Source organism: Rhopalosiphum maidis, chromosome 4 (genome assembly GCF_003676215.2).
Source record: "Rhopalosiphum maidis isolate BTI-1 chromosome 4, ASM367621v3, whole genome shotgun sequence".
NCBI classification, from domain to species: Eukaryota; Metazoa; Arthropoda; class Insecta; order Hemiptera; family Aphididae; genus Rhopalosiphum; species Rhopalosiphum maidis.
Window position 1 is genome coordinate 53,697,455 of NC_040880.1, and position 21,534 is coordinate 53,718,988.

Genomic DNA, 21,534 nt, shown 5'->3' on the forward strand with positions numbered 1-21,534 from the left:
GTTCTCCGGTAATCTAATTTACCCACTTCCGTCTTACATCCGGAAATCAAATTCGTAATTCATTAAGAGTTAAGACCCACGTGTAAATGTATACAATAATATTAGTAAAAGAAACGCATATGAATACCTATATTTCTTTAATATTTCACACAGTTTTAATAAAAATACAAGTAGATAACTAAATTAGAGAAAATAAGATAAGCCGCACAAAAAAACTGCTTGAAAAAAAGTGATAGGTACTAAAATTTAGAAATGAATAATTCTAGTAAAAATAATAAGCAAAATACAATCTATAATATCTATTTATAATGTACTTTTATATCCCTGCAGGCTGCAGCTTATTATAAATAAATTATAATTATTATCTACTATAATGATGGATTCTTAAAACTGTATACTCGTAAAACTTAAATATATAAGTACCTATTTTCACATAATATAAAGCAAACCCAATGGTTTTAAATTTAATTTCAGAGGATTAGTAAGGAAAAATTGTTATAGTTAAAAAAAAAATTATCACTCGTTCTGGGATGAAGTAAATTTGTGTTACATGCAAGACAACTCTAAACACAGGCAACATCAAGTTTTTAATCGATCAAAAAATAATTAGATTTATTTAATGCGATAATATTAATTTAGGTTATTACAAGTCTAATGTTTATAGTTTATAAATATATTATATTGCATTGTATACAGAATAATTAATTTATCGTGAACTAGTTGTTTTATAAAAACTTGAAATACAGAACTTAAAATTATTTTTATTAATTTCTTAATCTTTATTAAAAATTTTTTTTAATATTGCTAAGTTTACAGAAAAAAAAATTACTGCTATTAATATAGATTTTAATTTGAAGACATCTCATTGTATTTCTTATAATTGTTAATGTGTTTGATTTCTCGGTATGTGAATTTGGTACAGAATTTTTCTTAAAAAATATTGTAGCTTTGCAAGCCTACATATAATAAGAAACGGTTATAATATTAGGTATATTATAATATAATACTCGAATTATAATATTTACTATCCTTAATATAGAATTAAGAACATTTTGTGAGCAATTCATTCGCACAAATACAGAAAGACACACACATGGCATCGCCAAACGTTCCTATATGCAGCTATAATTAATCATATCTCATCGGAACTGATACGCTGTGCGGGCGTCAAAAATAATAATGGTAAACATCAAGCCCGTACGTCCAATTTTCACCAGCGAATAAATCTATGTCAATAAAACACTCGAAATATTGCTATTATTTTATCAACAGACACAAAATAGAGAGATACATTGAATATTTCTTTAAATATCTCAAAATGCCATACTTTGACTTATTCGAAAATTTTTAATATTATAGTATAATTATCCTTTTATTTAATTTACGAGATTAATATAATATCATCTAAAAATAAAATAATCGATTTAGGTTTCATTTTTTATATCAAATTGTGTATTTAGTATCCACTATCCAATGGCACATTTAAAATATGTCTTTTAAAGGTTTTACATTTTTGGGTTTTGTCAAGCGTATATTTGCGTTAATTTTAAGTTATTTTATTCTATTAAATCTCCATATTTTTCTACTGTTTGTTCTGTCTTGAAGTATAATACAATTTAATTTTTTGCAATCCTATTACTATTACAATAAAGTGTTAGCTTGAACGTTGAAAATTATTTAAATTCTATACATTTATTTTAAAAATTAAATGCCCCTTTATTTTTTGTGTCCTCAAATTAGAATCTCTAATTGATATAAATGTTGATAGTAATATTATATTATCTTCAACATTTTTTAATTCGGTTATAGATGTTCCAGTATTATTGGGCAATTTCAATATTCTTATCCTCCCCCCCCCCCTTGCGGAATTGTCACCGGTTCCAATACTTTCTCATTCCTATCTATTATACATATAATTAAAAAATAATCCTTTGTACAAGATTATAAAACTGGTTAATGAGAATCCATATTTTTTATTTGATAACATGAATATATTGATCTTGGTTTACCAGTATTTTTTATTTTTATTCACTTAAATTTTAATTATCTACAATTAATTTTAACATAATATTTTGAATTGGTTTTAACCTTTTAACCCGTTTAAATATCAAAAAACAAATAAATAAAATATATCGTTTCCGCAAACAGGAGGGTACACCTCTTCTACATTGTTTTAAAGCCATCGTGACTGCAACCACAACATGATACACAATATACTATTTTATTCGTTATCGTCGTTATTGCAGCGCCAAATATATGTCACATAGTAGTATAGTACGTACACAAAACAACAGTTTCCTACACGCATGATAATTTTTTTCACGAGTCGTGATTCTTAAGTACACTATGTAACACGAACCATATCCAGATCCATCATCAAACTTAGGCATTTATACCAATTATTTCATATTCATATTTTATATGATTAAACATAGCAGAGTAATATGCGAAAACATTTTAGTATACAATATTTAAATACAACATTTTACTTTCTTAAAGTATATATATAACAACTTTTAACTATTTTTTTTTTACAATTTTATGTAAAATATTTTTTTTTTAATATTATGTCATAACCAATTTCTATAAGAAAAATAAAATCATTTCTATTCAAATTCATATCTAAGTAATAACAATTATTTTACTTTAAACTAACCATAATATACATGCTTATGTTTTCTTTATTTTCTTTATAACCTTGAAATTCTAAAAAAAAAAAATTAAAAATGCTTTTTTTTTAAACTGTGGTGCTATAATTTCTTCGATTTTAGTCTAGATGGTTATTACACTTATAAGGGCATACATACGTGTATTTATTTTTAGTGATACTTATCCTATATACCTTGGTTATTATACACATTATACATATAAATGATTATGCGCCATTTTCGAAAGAATACAATTATTGTTATGTGAAATGTAAGTGATACGTAACAGTATGTTCTAACATATAATTTAACTATTTACAACTTATAATACAACGTTAATAAAGAAAAAACGTTATGAGTTATGGCATTGTATCAAAGCAACAACCATGGTGACATTTATGTAGACCAATTATTGAATTATATGTATTATATGTGTACACAGATACCTAGTATACAATGTACGTATCAAACAACGTGAGGACCTGACAACCGAAAACTAAACTCCGCAATATGTACGTCTTACAGTCTTTGCACAACTACATCAACTACATACGTACGACGTGTCTCATATATAATAGGTACCTTAACTATATAGGTAATAATGTTCTATCGGCTATCGACTGTATACGACGGTTTGGATGGTTGGGTAACGGTAGTGATTTCGTTTTTCGAAATCGACCGCACGAATTTTTCACTCCACGGCCAATGAGGAATGTTTTTTTTTATGGTTCTGATAAAAATATGTCGGTGAAAATGTCTTACGTATACCCTAATTCAGTATATTATAATTTTTTATTTGACCCCGTCGAATATTGATTGTAATTCATGATAGAAATCTATAGATCGCGCGATTCGCCAGAGATTTCAAAAATTATTTGATATTTTATAAAATGTACAATGACAGTAATTGAACATTGCTTAAAAAACATTATCTAAAGATACTTATTTAACGTTCATGCAAAAAGAATATGAATTATGATGAATTACTATTTTCTTTCAATTTAATAACTAGAGATCGCTCGTATACAGCACTGCGTACACTTGTGGTATGTCCTGTATTTTTAGATTCTTAGCAACACTTGTAAATAACCAATTATTTAAATGTAATGTTTATAATATTAGATTGGTATAAGATTATGTAATCAATTTTCGGATATATTATTTAATTATAAACTAAATACAATTATCTCCAAGTTGTATATTAACCAGTAAACATACCAAACTAAAAATATTCTAAAAAATTGAATTAGCACTTAAAAATTTAACTCAATTTTTATTCTACGTTTCTATAGTTTAACACGATAAACACACGCATTGTATTGATATAATAGAACGAGCTCATTATTTTTCACAATGCATTATATGCGTTAATAAAAGTGAGAACAAATTATAAATGAAAAAAAATCAGTTTTATTATAAATTTATCCAGAATTTTCCCACTCATCAATTGTGAACACATCATCTAAAATAAATACATATGTGAAAATAACTAAATAGGTACAGTTTTACTATTTAAATGGAATTACATAATTATATTATGTAAGTACGTCATAAATTAATTAAAAATTAAACAAAACATTGACAAATAAATTAAAAACTATACCAACATTCAAAATATCAACTAATACTTTAATATTTATAAAATAAACTAATTAAATATTCAAACATTTAAAAAATCATACAAATGTGCAACTACAAAATAGATTATTAGTTGAAATACCGCTCTGAAATATGGTATCGATTTATATTGTAAATTAGACACATGGTACATAAGAAATGAAATTTCTCAATGATTTTCGTGAAAAGAAAAATACAAGGAAATGTAAGCAGTGAGAACATTTATTTTTAACATTTTAACAGAGTTTGGGTAAATGGATCTGAATTTACACTTAATTTTTTTATACTATAGTATTAGCAAATACAGATTTAAAATAGGTTCACCAGTTTAAATACATACGACCTTACAGATGAGCACTGAGTTAGTAAATCCTCTGAGTGAAAAAATATGGGGTATGCAAACTATATATTATAAAAAATCAAGGACAGATTCCTCTTTTAAATTTTGTTTAAATGTGTTATTAATTAAATTTTTAAGTTCATCATTTTAACGATTGATTTGGCGTATTATCTAATAAATTATTATTTTTTTCATAAAATTATTATCCATAATGTATAAAATATAACAAAAATCCCTTATCTATATACATACCTGCTTAAAGAGTTATCAAGAACTGTTGTTTTATCCCGATGATCGTTGTTTTTCCTCTTATTTAAGTGGTTCTTCCTTGTCCTATTGTTGTGTCTGTGTCTTATCTTGATCTGTGCTACATCAATTGACTTACTCATCCCTTGTACTATACCCTCTTCTTCAATTTGTAGCCCTTCATTTATTTCTTTTTTGTATTTTTCTACTTTTTCTGCATAAACTTGTCTGTCTTTTTCTTTTTTGTTACTGTACTCTACATCAGGTACGGCTATATCGCCCATAAAATTACCTGAAAAAAAATGTTTATTAATTATATGTTAAATGAAAATGAAAATAGTTTTTAAATATAGTTTTAATACTTTATTTTATCTAGACTATCTACAAATTACAACTTGGACATCTAAATAATTTTATTTTTGATTTGTATTTTAAATACTAAATAGTTAATTAGAGACTATAATAAATTAGAAACATTCAACAAAATAATGTAATAAAAAAAAAAGTACCGTAAAAAAAAACAGCAAAGAAGCACACTGAAATATTATTTTTTCGATTTTAAAATATAAGTATACGAATTTTGTTATTCTACGTGGATAGAATTTATAGGTACCTATTTGACATTGAATTGAAAATTATTCAACATAAACTTAGTATAAACTTATCGAATATTCAGAATGTGATGTATTAACTATTCATAAATTCATTTAAGTACTGCATAGTGCATCATGTCTATATATTTATATATATATTTAGTTGTTCTAATTAAATATTTTAATGTTACAATAAAATAAATAATAGTGATACGTTAGAAAACAAATCGAGCTACACAATCAAACAAAAAAGTTAGGCAAGTTGGTATCGGTCTGCAGTGTAATGTAAGTACTAGGTATCGAGAGAATTACTGTAATTGATGTGAATTCAATTATACATATATCATATTATCATACACGAAAAACGATTCTGAGGGAAGAAGGTCTGTCAACCTATATTACTATAAGTACTAATACTTCATGATATCATTTTAATATAGCTATTAAAGTAATTTATTTTACTTTTAGTATTACAGTAGGTTAATTTAATTTTTTGAAAATATTATACTAATTGTGTCAATATTTAACTATTAAAATAATTTATATATTTATACCATATTACATTATTGTTATTAACTTTTGAATCAATTGGTATTGATAATTAAATAATATAAATTGGTAATATTTTAAAATTATATGAAAATTAAAACTAAATATTTTAAAAATGTCATGGTGTATAATAAAATTTATAATATACGTAAAGGTTTTAACTTTCCATGTTTTTGAATAATAACAAAATAATTAGCATTATCGTTTAAATATGCAATGTCGTCCAAATTTTTATAAAAAATAATTGTGTAGGTATACATATTTTTTTTAGATTTTTTGGTATAAACTACTAATGAGAAATCTTGAATTGAATTTTCAAATGTTAGATATTAAAAGAAAAATGTTTATGAATTACTAACTATATAATAGTTTGCAATTTTTTGCAATTTTGACGAGTTTCAAATACAAACTTAATATTTTTATATAAATATAAAAACAACTCATCTGGGAACTATATAACTGTTTAAGATTTTCGATAAAGCGGAAATGGGCAATTGTAAACTTGGCCCGAGGAAAAAATATGTTCAAAAGGTCTATTGTAAACTCGGCCTGTATTTTTTTCAGGTAAAAATGATTTAGTTTTAAAGTCAGCCCGAATAAAAATAAACATAATTTTCTTATATTTTTGAGAACTATTTAGAATTACCCAGAGGAAACCACGAGGAGCCTATTTTCATAATCCTCCTAAATTTTTTTCATTTTCAAATTATTATTCATGGTATAAAATTTTGTAAAAATGTAATATATAAAATATTTTATGTTGGATTTAATTTGAGTATTCAGTACAAAAAATATAAGTAAATTGTATTAATGTAAAATTTTAAGTGTAAAAATACAAGTAAAATTGTAGGTAGTATAATAATGTAAGGTTATAATATAAATATACTTTTTTATGTAAAATTACATGTGTTCGACGTATTCACTCACCGAAATTTGTGAAAGTGAAGTGTCAAAATTATCGGGCCGAGTTTACAACCGACCTTTTTTATTATCTTAAATTTCCTGGCCGAGTTTACAACAAAAAAGGTAACCGCAAGCCTCGTTTACATTTGCCTGTGGAAATTTTTTTTATTATTAACATTTATGGAAAAAATTTTAAGCTGTTTGTAAATAACTCGAAGAGGGTCAATATATATATTGAATATATATTCAATATAGAAAATTGTAATAGGAACAATTTGTGTTATAATTTAAGTTATTTCTTTTTAAATTATTATAAAATAAAGAAACCAATTTGGTCAAAAACTGATTCAGCGTAAAAATTCCTTTTTTCCCTTTATTTTACTAGTAGGTATTTTTTGTTTTTATCGATTATTAAAAAGATACTGTTAAATTAATAACCGAAGTACCATCTATATCCAATTTTATACCAGAAACTACTTCCAAAATTGAAAATCAAAGCATTTTTACAGCCCCAAAAGGCGATGACATATACAAAAATAAAAAAAAACATACATCGATGTAAGATCGATACATTCATTGCTCTATTCAGAATTTAAAAACAGTTAAAAATAAATATTATCATCATGATTATGTATACACTTATTATATCTATTTATAGTTTCAAGTTTCAATCCACAGTCCATTAGATTCTCTAATTGTGAAACCAATTATACGATCATCGTAAACTTATAAAATATTTATTTTATAATTATTTAAAACAGGATAGTAATTTACTTTTACTAGTCAAAATATAATTTATAGATTTTTGAAAAATTAATAAATAGTGAGATTTTATAATAATGCCCACTTAGAAAAAAATTAATTTTGTGTCTTCAGATTTTCAGCATAATCCAGTATAATATACTAAGTGTTCAAAGCAAATTCCGGATTACGATCTGGAATTTGTTTAATACTTCGATAATGCAGACTAGAAATTCCGGTAAAATATTTTTAACATATATATAAACCCAACCCAATGTTAATAAAATAGTTTTTTAATCTAGTCTTAATAGTTTGATATTCGCTTATTTTAAATGCTATTAAAATTAATATAACGCCTCGAGGAACTTAATCGTTATGTCTCTATACATAACACAAAATATAAGTTATATATTATATACGCGCCGTTGTATTCTTCATATCGCGTGACTACCTATAGTTGTATATATTTATGTCGTTGCAATTGATATATTGTTTCTATATATTATAAATACATAATAATATACCGACAGCTAGCTGGAGTGATTTATAACTAATTTATCCGAAGAATCTTAATGATAATTCCTAATTCCTATATATATATTACAACACTCTGCAGTCTATAGCGCACGCGAAATCATTTTACTGACTTCTTTCAGTAGGTACCTTATTGTAGACGGAGCGTGCTCTTTTTCCTAATGCTTGGATTAAGAATAGATAATAATATCATTAATTTACGTGATAAATACGTCCCTTATTAACCACTTCACGAGTATTGTATAAAATTCTTGAATATAAATCGTTTGTATATTATTGAACTTATATACGTTCTATATAGGTAGTAGGTTGGTAGGTACATCAGTCAAGAACGAAAAACTGATTTGCGTAACAATAACTAACAATGTGATCAGTGTTGTTTCGATTGACCCTGCACATTATATACTTTATAGTTTGTATATTACACAATCTAACCGTACGGTGAGCGTTAAGTATAATACGGATTAGAAGACTTTAGTGTGCGCGTTTTAAACAAGTTTAGAAACACGTTTCAGCCTCCGTTATTTATATATTATAAATTTCAAGAAAACCAAACCAACGAAAAATTAGTTCAGATGTTCTTTTTTGGTAAAATTTTACTATCAATTCTTAATGAGTTTTTAATATTACATTGAATGTATAAAACGAGTACTTTCGATTATTCTTGCTATCATACAATATAATATAAATATGAAGGTAAACTAAGTACTAACTATTGTATCATTAACTAATAACTATAGTCTAATTATATGATGTATAGTATATCGTTATATTAAATTCATTGTTTCGGGTGGAATGGTTGATGATGATTATTATTTTTTTTTTAAAACGCGTTAAAGACAATATAAATTACTATTAAAAGTAATAACTATAATATTGCTCGTTTTTCAAAAAATACCAAAACATATATGACAATTAATGAACTCTATTTAAGAGTACATATTATTATTAACACAATAACACCAGTTATACGCGTAAATCTAATTATCATAAGTGTAGGTATAACGATAAAATAGGACTTTCGCTTGCAAGACATTCAAATCCATTTTTTAAATAACGTTTCTTATAATAAGTTTAAGTGTTAAACAGTGTATAAAAAAAATTAATAATAATAATGATAATAATGAGATATATCTTCAATACAGTACGCACACTGCGTAATTACTTATTAAAGTACCTATATAGTATATAATAACCTCAATATAAACAATACGAATAAATTATATATACATACTATAGTTATATATATATATACTACGTGTAATATACATGTAATACAACTCTTTTTAAAATTCGTATGATCAAAAAAAAAAAAAATTCGAAAATGCGTGCGGTTTATAGTGTGTTATAATTAATAATTATACGGTACAGCGATTCCTCGGTAGCGTATGTGTGGCATCCTATAAGCAATTGGATAGATACTAGATAGGTAAGTAACCTATGATATAGGTATACTTGCTATTTGGAAACGATGGAAATAAAAACAAAATAAATAACGTCTATGATATTTGGATCGGGAAAATAATATAATAATTTATCGTTAATTCAAGAAAATTTGCACGATACAAGCCTAATTTTTTCACTTATCCGGTTGTGTGCGTAATATTTTGATTGAAATATCTCAACTTTCGTTAACGAAACCTATTAATATAACTGAAATCGCATTATATACCCTCGTTATGTTCGTTCACCAAGTTACACGTTAACAGTCATCCTCAAAGATGCCTCAAAGCGGTGGGCGGAATTATAATAAGTCTGTTTCATTTGCATTAAATTCGAAGAAGTTCAACCCCCGAAAGAGTTAAGACTACTGCCGTAGGCTTTAACGGAATAGGGTATGTGTAAAATTCTATACCATTAACTGGTAGACATAATTGACTCATGGCGATGTTCGAATTATTTATTTATTTATTGTAATAATGGTAAAAACTAATAAGTTGTAAGTAATAAATAATAAAAAATAATTACCGTAATCGTAATATCTTATTCGTATATTTAGTTTAATATATACCTTAATAGTTGATTATCAACGATGAGTCAATATATAAGATTAGTGTAGGTACAAAGCGTGCAAATTTAAATCCAAGTCAATTTCCCTGTGAGCTATATTCAACGTTACTCCCATCCTAATAGTATAACAAATTGAAGTGTAGGAGTCAAAAATTTAATTATAATTTGTACGTGTATATTATAATAAGCAATAACCAATAAGGAATATCACGCATATGTATACAGCTAACTTTTAGGTGAATTTAATCACCAAAGAATGTTTATTAATTGTTAAAATTTTGGCGATATTACCAAAACGATATGTATAGGCATGTAGCCGAACTTTTATTTATATACATATTTAAGTATAACACGGTAAGTATACCTGTGATGACTTAAGTTGTTTGTATAAAATATGCTTTGCACCACAAAAACCGGTTATCATGTGCATATTTGATTTTTTAAAGTACATTTTTAATTTATTATAAAATCAAAATAAAATAAAATCTATTTCTTATTAGATAGTACAATTCGATATTACCTCAATATATGTAAAATTAAAATATAATATAATTAATTAAATAGGTATTTTTATACTGATAAATGTTAATTATATTATTATAAATATTTTAAAATCGATAAAAATGAATTGAATGTTTAATGTTCAAACTACCTAAGTATAAATTCTGGATTACCAAAAAATATTTAAACAAATCGTTTTTCTCAAATATTTTATACTTAAATATAAATTAAAAAAAAAAAATACAGAAATAGTTCTTGAATTTAGTATAAAAAAAAATTGTGGAAATATATTATTCTAAATTTATTTGATATGAAATATTTTTTTTATTATTTTATTGAATATTTATAATTCATTAGGTACTTTAATAATATTATTACATCTTTACAATAATACAATGTGTACTTTTGATAATCTAAATGGATATTAATTACGAATGATAATATTTATATTCTATTTTAATATACTTAAGTATATAAATATAATATATTATTATCTGAAGTTAGATGTTCCATTAAATAGGTACACGTGTTATAATATTATTAAATATTAAGTGGACGCCACACCTACATGTGTTACCTTAGTCTAATAAACGTATAACAGCAAATTTATATTCTACAGTTTCAATTTTGTGTATTAACCTTTAATAATAGAGTGAATTGACCTATTATCAAACATAAAGGTAAAAACATTATCTGTGTTTTACAATGAGGTCTTACAATATTTTAATTTTTAAGTGAATTATTAGTAAGTACGTTATAAATATTACAATTTAAAATTTCTAAAAATATAGTTATTATTTTATTAGTTAACTCTTATAATAATTTCTAGTATGATGTGTTAGCAATTCAATTGTAATGAAAATGTAATGTATAAATTATTATTTACACAGTTCAATGTATGCCATATTATAACATGTTTAGATGTTTTATTACAGTATAAAGAATATAATATGTGCATACAGACTAAACAGTAACTGTTCACAGTAAGACATCAATTATTGTGGAGATATATTTTAGAACTATCACTTAATGATAAATATTAAACGGAATTAGGTACAGTATTATATCAATACAATTTTTCTATAATAAGTCCCGAGGAAAGGCCAGACTAAAAACAATCTTCACTACATTTTGCGAAGAACAGGTCATAACTTCATAATATAGTAATTAATACTATATAATATGTTTATTATAACTATAAAATGACCTCGACGTGTTAGTACACACGTAAAACTATTTTTAATTACTGTTTTTTCTGCTAAATGCTAATTATATATTATATAGAATAATATAGTTATTAATGAAACTAATTTAAGCCTATTTTATCTTCAATTTATTTAATTTTTTTTTATATTTTATTATTTATATTAAATTATATGATATTAGAGTGTATGTTTGTATGTACTAGTCACTAGTGTATCATAACTATTTGTCACTTGAACTAAATATAATCTCACCAGATATTTCTTAATTTCTTATTCTTTTATTGAGTAAAAAGTTATAATAAAAAATTTTACATTTTTGAGGCACATAAAAAAATTGGCTAGCTTATTCTTTTTAAATAATAAATATAATATTCTAACGCAATAATATTATGTGTTTATAAATTAGTTGAATTAATGAACTGAGTGTGTAAAAAATGTGTAAAAAAATATAATACTATAGTTTATAATAAGATAAAGTATGTAAGTACCTAAACTTATTTTAATTTAGAATTTCGTAAAATATGTTTTAACAATGATATTTTTAATTTAGGGATGTTCACTAACTGTTTACAAAATTAGCTAAATCGCAGAATAAATATTAGTAATAGTTATACTTCTTTAATTTGAACATATTATATATTTTTAATAAATTAGTATTATTATTGTACACAAACAAATCACATTACAAGGTTCAAATTAAATTAATTTAGAACTAAAGCAATTTAAATTAATCTATATTTTATGTGAATGACATATTATCAAATTTTAATTAAGAACCAAATTTTAAAATATATTTTCTGTACAAACATTATTATGACTTTTCATAAAGTTTAAATTAATGTTTATTCAATATACCTATCTATTAAGAAATAGAAAATGTAATTCATCTATAAAAAATAAGTGACAAAGAAAAATATAATATCGAAGGATTTTATGTTAACGAAGGTCGTCTTGCCAAAATTATATTTTATTGTATGTATTTTAGATAAAGTAATAGATACAGCTGTATTATAAGCCTGCAGTCTAGTTTTCATATCAAAATATTAGAACGTAGGTACACTCGAGCATATATAATTTGTATTTAAGTACAACAGATAATGTAAACTGAAAAAAATCTATATACAAGATAAATTGACATCTCGCTTCAATTCAAATAACATGTAACCTCTACTTACTGCACATTATTCTAATGAATTCCAAATACCATAATACTATATTACTATGTTAGTATAGTATGAAATAATCAACATTAAGAATATTATAGTTTAAATGGAAGTAGCTACTTTAAAAGGTTTAAAATATCTATAGAATTTATAAAAGAAAAATAATTTTACATAAAATATTTAATAGAAAAAATGAATTCTAATAACTGAGGATTATTGATTTAAAAAACTGTTAATGACTGAGTTTGAAAGAAATGCGAATTCCAAAGGTTTATTATATTATTTTCGATTATGAATGTGAGTTATTCATTTATATTAGAAAAAATGGGCATGTCCTAATTACAAAGTATTTTAATTAATTTTATATTAATAATAGTTATGGTATATTAATACTGTATAATATTGTAGTACCTACAAGACAAGCAGGTTTAATATGATAATGATATAAACAAAGTATTATAAGTTATAATTCGTAAGTATGGTCAAATATATATTTTAAGATAAGCATTTCACTTTTTTTTTGAGGATCTATTTTTATATTGCAATCTGAAATTTTTAATTTTTATTTTTATTATAAACTATGATTCATAATGAAAATATCTCACTTATGTGCGCTGGATGAAGATACCATGTACTTTTCTACTCGAAAATAAAATTATCAATAATAATAATATCACTATAACAAACGAAATATTATTCAATGGAATATCACATACACAAGCCTTACTATAATATAGAGTTCATCGACATTACATATTTTAACGACTAAAGTCCAGCGGCAAATACGAGTACTATGCCAATTATCTAGATGAAAGAAGAATGTCATTCAACAATTATTTTTCTTTTTACTTTATCCCTAAGTCCACCTAAACGGAGTTCTTCTGACCTGTCTTTGAACACTTTGAAAAACCCCATCCTATACCTATAATATAGCTATTATAAAACTGCAAATGACAAAGAATTACCGCCCCTCGGGCGCGTCCATAAGAAAAACGTGTCAAACGGCACCCCAAACAGTGTACACCAAATCTACACAGACCCCTTGGGACGTATACATATATACATAAGCTAATATAAGCTATTTCTTTTCTTTCATTCCTTTTTTTTTTTGACATCGTTACTTACCGGCTTTGCAGGGGTCTAAATCGACATCATTAGATATTTTTTTCGGGTAAATCGAGCAAAGCAGTTCATCGGCGGTGAACTTAGAACAATCGGCTGTAAGCCATAATCCCGCCAAGACGCGGATAAACAAGAGGAACCCTCCGGCCGCCTCCATAGCGACTCTTGAGTGCCGTCCCTCCTGGGTAGTGCTCAACACTGCTCGACGACGATCGTTATCTGCATGTTATCCTGTATGAGAAAATATAATATAATATCGCCTATATACGTATATAGGTAGTTGATTTATAATAATATTTACTTTTTAGTATAGCAAATGTGCCTATTTATTAAAATAATACTGATAACAAACTATTTTCTATACCTACGCGCGCATCAAGCATAATAATATAATCATCACAAATTAACGACTCTTATCACGAGTGTAGTGTGTTATATATTTTATTTTATTATTCAGAAAATATAGCGTGGCCTCGTTTCTCTTCCTCGTGTGTACCTATATCACAAAGTCCACGGACGTTTTGGACACGAGAAAAACGGTATTTAGAGTTGAATGTTGATTAACAGCAATATCGATGCGATTCTTATTCAAAAATGTCTGTCAATGGAACTAGATAATATTTTTTAATTATTACAACCATGTGCCTCTATTACGATTCAATAAAATAATACCACTGAATATATTTTTCATTATTTGATCGTTATCTGTTTAATTTTCTGAAATCGTTTATAAAAATGTGTAAGAAACTAAGAAAATAATGAGTTTTATCTAAGACAACATTAGGGTGATAGGTACTGATTAGACGTAATATTGAGACGTAAATAATTTCGAAAGATAGCATGACAGATTTAATTTAATATACAAATATAGCTATCGTTTTTTTTCTTTTTAATGTTCTGTCATTTAGTAAAAATCGGTTAATTTAAAAACAAGAATATTTTAATTTCGTTCGTTGATAAAAGGGTAACTATTAAAAAGTATATACTTAGAACCTAGGTTAACAATCGAAAGACATCTGACAGAAAATAAATAAATAAATTATTACTACTATAATTTATGATATAGTAGCCGGTAGGTACTTACAGCTGTATTTGTTGTACGAGGTTTTCGGACGAATAAAAAAATAATTTTATTGAATATTTGCGGTATACGCATAAACACGACGAAAAAAAAATGTAATACGACAATACTGTAGATTAAAATTGTATTTATTATTATTATCACACACGACGATATAATATTTCAGTATCATTTATAAATTATAATATTATAATACGAACACGAACACGAAACGACCGGCTCGCGCGCCTACGGAACGACGCAGTACGTACTACGCCCGGCACGAGTACTTCTACAGTTACTACTAAAGAGCTCCCGCGAGACGCGATGCGCCCGTACCTATATGACCAATTTTTATCCACCCTCTTTCACTGTATCAATCTCCTGCGTTCGCCGCCGCCGACGCCGTGTACCATAAATATTGACATGCCTATCACACGTCTCCTATATCGCCGCTACACGCCGTATCGCTTTGTATTATAAATGAAATAGTTTATTATTCTTTGCCCAATGTGTAATTTAAATGATAGCCAATATTGCTATTATTATTATTATTATTAATATTATTATATGGCTAAATGACAAATGTCAGTCTAACGTTGATAAATCCTAAAATCGATCAGACTGTAATAATAATAACAATAACAGCTATAAAATCTGCCGTCGATGCATATTAATGTTTTCGTTTATGCCGAATTTTATCGGGAAAATAAACATAATAATGGTGCTAAAAAATAAAAAATCCCTATTATAAATTAAAATGTTATTATTTATAGTATTGCTTAATATTAACTAAGTAGAAAGGTACACAATTGTGTACGAAAAAAAATTATAAACTTGTTTATCAAATAATAGACAATATAATATTATTTTATTCTTATGTTTTAATAAGAATTCAATTAAAAATAATAATGGTCATGATAACTATATTTATACATATAAAAATGTTCATAACGTTGCATACAACAGGAAACAGAAATGACAATTCGAATTAACGTAATAGGTTCCAATATATCGTGATATCTATCAAACGCGTATGACAAAAGATCTAATATTCGATGCAACCCACCACCTAGTTTTAATGGTTTTGTTTTGACATAATATATTTTTCGCACATATCATCCGGATCCGGCAACATAATATTATGACGTCATTTATAATAATTTCGTTTTTAATAAACAACGATTTGCAATGCACCCTTTTTACACTTAGTCATCACACTTCCCTCGCTACGATTTCGTATACCAATAGCGCGCACGTTGTTAGACGATCCCATCATAGCCAAGACAATGCTAAATCGTAATTTCCACGTTATGAATTTTGTTCTTCAATCTCGCTTACCTTAATATTATAATATCTGCCTCTAGGACTTCTTATTATATTTTTTTCTCTTTTGTACAAAATCGACGTCGGTCATCGGATAGGTATCGTATACACGCAGGATAATATACGTAGGTATAGAATCTTACGAGAAAGAACACGCGGCGATAAATCGTATTTTGAAATCGCCTACATTGGGATAGGCGTAAAAACTGGAACATAAATTGCAGTGGCGGTGGTAGTGTTGTTTGTCGTTGTAATTATCCCGAACATTGTCGAGGCGTGTGCGCGGGGGTGGTGAGAACAAAAAGGAAAGAAATGCACGGTACGAACGATAACGTAGTTGCAAAGCACACGTCCTTGGCCTTTCGCCATTGCAGAAACCTGACGCGTGTAGTCGAATAATTCTTAGAAACGGCATTTCAATTGTACATGTGGTGGTGCTCTGGCTGTGTGGGGTCGTCCGACTGGCGGTAGTGTGGGTTAAAGATTTTTATTATTATTATTATTATTGCACACACACAAACATCAAAATGATAGAATAATATAATCTCAGTAGTGTTGTCCGCACAGGTACACTCCTACCAAGTACCAGGTATCCGAGTGGACCGGTTTCCGGTATATATTTGCTGTTGACGGCCGAGTGAGAGAAAGCGTTCGCGCGCGAGAGAGAAGAACGCTGTGCACGCGATCTATACGCGTAAAACGAAAACGATCGAATCGACAATACGTCGGCCGCTAGGTACCCATAATGCACCTGTAATAATTATTGTCTTATTCTGTTTTACTACTGGAAATATCAAGTGTCCAATAATAATATTGTTTTCTTGAAGACACAAAAGTGAAGTGGAAAATCTCTCATTATTTTTTATAAATTATTTTGAATTGTCAGAAGACGGCGACAACCATGCACAACGTCATACAGTAAAACAGTCAACACACGTGGATACGCACTACACGTTCGGCGTGTGCAGTCGCACACGATTCAAACACTTCACACACCACACAATAAACATTCACACACAAGTCACACGAACGCGCGCGCGCACACACGGAAAATACTAGGATCACTGGTCACAGTAGTGGGGATTCGGCGGCCGCAGTAACTGCGGTTACGGCCAAGGTGAATACCGTGGTGTTGGTGGTGGTGGTGGTGGCTGGTGGTGGTGGTAGTGGTTGTTGGGCCGGTCAGTTGTGGTTCCCGTTGTGGACTGGTGGAGACGAGAGGTAAACGTGCGGCGACGGTGGCGGCAGGTTGACGAACGTCTTATAATCAGTTCGTCGGTCTGGTTTTGTTGTTCGGTTAAACGTACCTTTAACGAATATTATATTGTAACGTAAGCAATTCGGCAATGTGTGCCTATCGTTGAATTTATTTATTTTATACCGTTTTAATCGTTTTCCAACTTCAATAATCGCGTGAGCCGGCGCAAAAGAAACTGTGAAAAAAGGTTCTTCGTCTCCACGGCATACAAGGAGTACCGGAATTCGGCTACTGAAGATTCTTCGTTTTCATGGAAGCAGTTCAGTCGCAGCGGTCGGCCAACGACCGAATTTGAATCGAAGTACAGGAGTGAGACCGGAAAAATTCTCACGGTAAAGGTAAGAAATAAAGAAAAACGGAATTGCATACCAACGTTGAAATTATTTTGTCGCATCCAACGAATTTATATTTAATAATATGTAATATACAATTTATGAATGTGAATTTAAAATAAATGTTTGACATAAGTTGGAACTAACTATCTAATTGAGACTTTTCCGGCATAAAAATATCCCAAAGATACCATTGTGCGCATATTACACTGACCTGTGTTTAGGTTACATTATAGTTCTTACCAACATAGCTAGTATAGACAATATAGTATTTATTATAATTTATTCCATTATTATTTATTTACCATCAAGTGTCAATGTTAACAATTCACGTATCATTTTCGTTTTCAACAAAATTTTACCCACCGAAATAGTGAGCACATAACGATCGTAAGCTGCCCTTCGTCTCCCCACGCATGACAAAATCCGTTGTTGAATATAATGATAGTTAAGTTTTCTCCAACTCTAAGAATAATTGATTATCGAGAATTTTAACGACATGTGAATTACGGTTTCCATTGACTCATGGTATTAATATTTTTTTATATAATTATGTGTATCATTGTTTCATAGACTGTTCTTACTATCTGCACACAAGATACATTTAACATTTTGTTGACCTTGAAATATTGCAACTGAATACCCGGTGATTTACATGATATAATTATTATGATGTATATTTAAATACAATGTAATATATAAAAGTTCGTTAGCTACAATTTTGAGTTTATTTAGTGTTAAACATACGCTTTAAATGTTTAGCTCATGCATAAAGGTTAGGTATTTTAATTATAAATCTATGGAAAATCTATTTGCAGTGTAACAGAGATAACAATAATAAAATTTGAAATCAAAGACTACCTATTCTATGGTATTGAAATATTTTATATTATCTTATATTATCTTCAAACACGAAGGTATTATTATTATTATTATTATTTTGTGAAGAACAATCTATCAATGAACGTTCGAAATATCTCTGTGTAGAAAATGTTAGCGGTATGTAACGAACTTTATATACGAGTAAAAATATAATTAAACGTTTGATCACATTACGAAATAGTCGAAATACGAATTTAGAATAATGGATGTCGAGGATATTAATATGTTTAACGAAAAATATGCATGTATCACATGTAGTATATTAATTATTAACAAAATATTAAAATAATTTTAAAACAAAGACAAATATTAATTTATAACGTACATTTTGCTATGAAAAATGTTAAACAATGTAATACATTAATATATTATAATATATATATGGGTGTACTATGTTAATTTACACTTTATACTTTATAGTTCACACTTTACCGATTATAATTTATAATTCATGAGTATGATAAAACGCGTATAATACGAAACTGGGACGTGAAATATTTCATTTTCAAAAATTTAACTAAATATTTTTTTTAATATTATTTTAATACGTTATAATTTAACATAGGTACGTATATATAAATATTTATGAATCCCTGGAAAAAAATCCAAAATGATAATATAATCAAAGAATCAGTATCATTAGTGCAACTAAGAGGAACTTAGGAGGTTTAGCTCTCCCAATTTTTTTGATTATTTAAGATTTAATAATAATTTAAGCAAAATATAGTGAGATACATTCTATGCAATATGACGTAGAGAATTATTGTAATACAATTATTCAAAAGTAAATTGTAAAAATTAAAATATTAAAGATTATTTTTCAATATGTAATTTAGTAACATTATTTTGATCTAATAAATATATTATGCGGGCATTGCGACAGTCACCGTCCAATATTTTAGTTTGTGTTTGGTGATTAAAAATGGACAAAAAAAATTATTATTGAGAAAAATGTATACAAATGATATGATCACTGTCTGCCAAAATATAATATAATATTTTTATCACTATATATAAAATGCTATCCTGTGAACTTCAATTTTTAAAACTGAACCTTTGGTTACAACGCCTCATAACCATCTAGCTGAACCATGGCAAGTAAAAGTGACCAAAGTTATTGCTAAGATTAAAATTAAAGCTACTCATTTAAGTGTTGATTATATTGTCATTTTGGCTTTTCCCGTGTATATATACTAAATATAATAAAATTAATACAAAAATTACAATATGTAAAATTAGAAACAAATTCGGATACACATTAATATAATTCCTACTGTCTGTTTACGCAAATAACTCTTTGAAAATATTTATAACAGTACCTATCTAAACTGTTGATTATTATGTTTGATATTTGAAATCCTTATTATAGCTACCATAAAAATTCGTATATACCTATTACCGTCGGACATAAAACGTTCTCTCCGTAAGCAAATCGTAACCGTTTGGACGGCACAAGTCACGAGTGGGTAATAGGTAATTTATCTAATTCGACATGACTCAAGGCTCTGTTCTATTTACCGAACAACCGAATTCTGTTCACGAATAAAGTACAAATGACAAACATTGTAAGTCTTTTATAGTAGGAGGTATTAACTATAGATGTTTTTTCAAAATAATAAAAATCCATTTTGTTTGTTTTTGGCGGCAACCCTTCTATTCTTGACCTATTTGGATATTACAATTGTGTTCCGGGAAAATGTACTTCGCAAGTAAACAATTAAAAAACCATTTATTATTAAATAATATATAATATACTAAACATAGGTATATTATATATTTATAAATTATAGTGAATTAAAACGGTATATTAATCTAAAACATTTGCATTCAATGTTGTATTGAAATATTGGACAATAATATTAAAGGAGTTACGAGTACTTAACGGTTGTTTATCATAGGATTTATTTATTTAAAACGTTTTACGGCAGCATGTTGATAAATGGCGTGTCTCAATGACGTTACGAAATATCGCTTACGATATAGAAGTAGGTAATATTATGTGTACGTACAGTGTACATTGTACATACTGTGGTCACAGTAAAAACTTAGTAATTTATAATATTTTTGATGTATGCTACACAAAGACGAATTCCGTCCACGCTAGTGTTGAGTCGTTAGTTAAGTTATCTCTTGGAAAGTGAAGTGTTCAATGGGTGGCTAATATTTTCGTGACGGATGATGCAAACAAGGATAGTAGAGGCGTAAAGTTCAAGTAAATGACAAAGGTTGTAAGAAAAATACTAAACGAGTTCTTAAACACAACTTTAAAAGTCTATTTTGTTTTATTTTTCACTATTTTTTGCAGTATGTGATATTTTATTAAATGAATGACTATCCAAGAATTATAATAAACGGACAGTTTGTGTACTATCTATTGTTTGAGTTGCACATCGCGGACACTTTATACGGTGATAATAAATTAGTAAAATTCGATCGCGGACTTTTTGTACTGTATGTAAATGGTGGTATTTTTATTTTGCATGTTTTTGATAAAATGCATATTA

General features: G+C 27.2%; 2 protein-coding genes across 3 annotated transcripts in view; one reads left to right on the top strand and one right to left on the bottom strand.

Annotated features, from left to right (window-relative positions):
• The window catches only part of LOC113556549 (tolloid-like protein 1), a 50,876-nt gene extending 35,330 nt beyond the window's left edge, over nucleotides 1–15,546 (bottom strand). The window contains exons 1-3 of the mRNA XM_026961570.1: nucleotides 15,257–15,546; nucleotides 14,176–14,403; nucleotides 4,858–5,143 (exon numbers count right to left, since the gene is read on the bottom strand). Coding sequence (XP_026817371.1) covers nucleotides 4,858–5,143; nucleotides 14,176–14,329 — 440 coding nt within the window. The 5' untranslated portion in view covers nucleotides 14,330–14,403; nucleotides 15,257–15,546. The remainder of the gene's footprint in view (nucleotides 1–4,857; nucleotides 5,144–14,175; nucleotides 14,404–15,256) is intronic.
• A 2,238-nt stretch (nucleotides 15,547–17,784) lies between these two features.
• LOC113555688 overlaps nucleotides 17,785–21,534 on the top strand; it is a 62,108-nt gene continuing 58,358 nt past the window's right edge. For both annotated transcript variants that reach the window (XM_026960197.1, XM_026960198.1), the window contains exon 1: nucleotides 17,785–18,154. The gene's annotated coding sequence lies outside the window, so the exon portion shown is untranslated. The remainder of the gene's footprint in view (nucleotides 18,155–21,534) is intronic.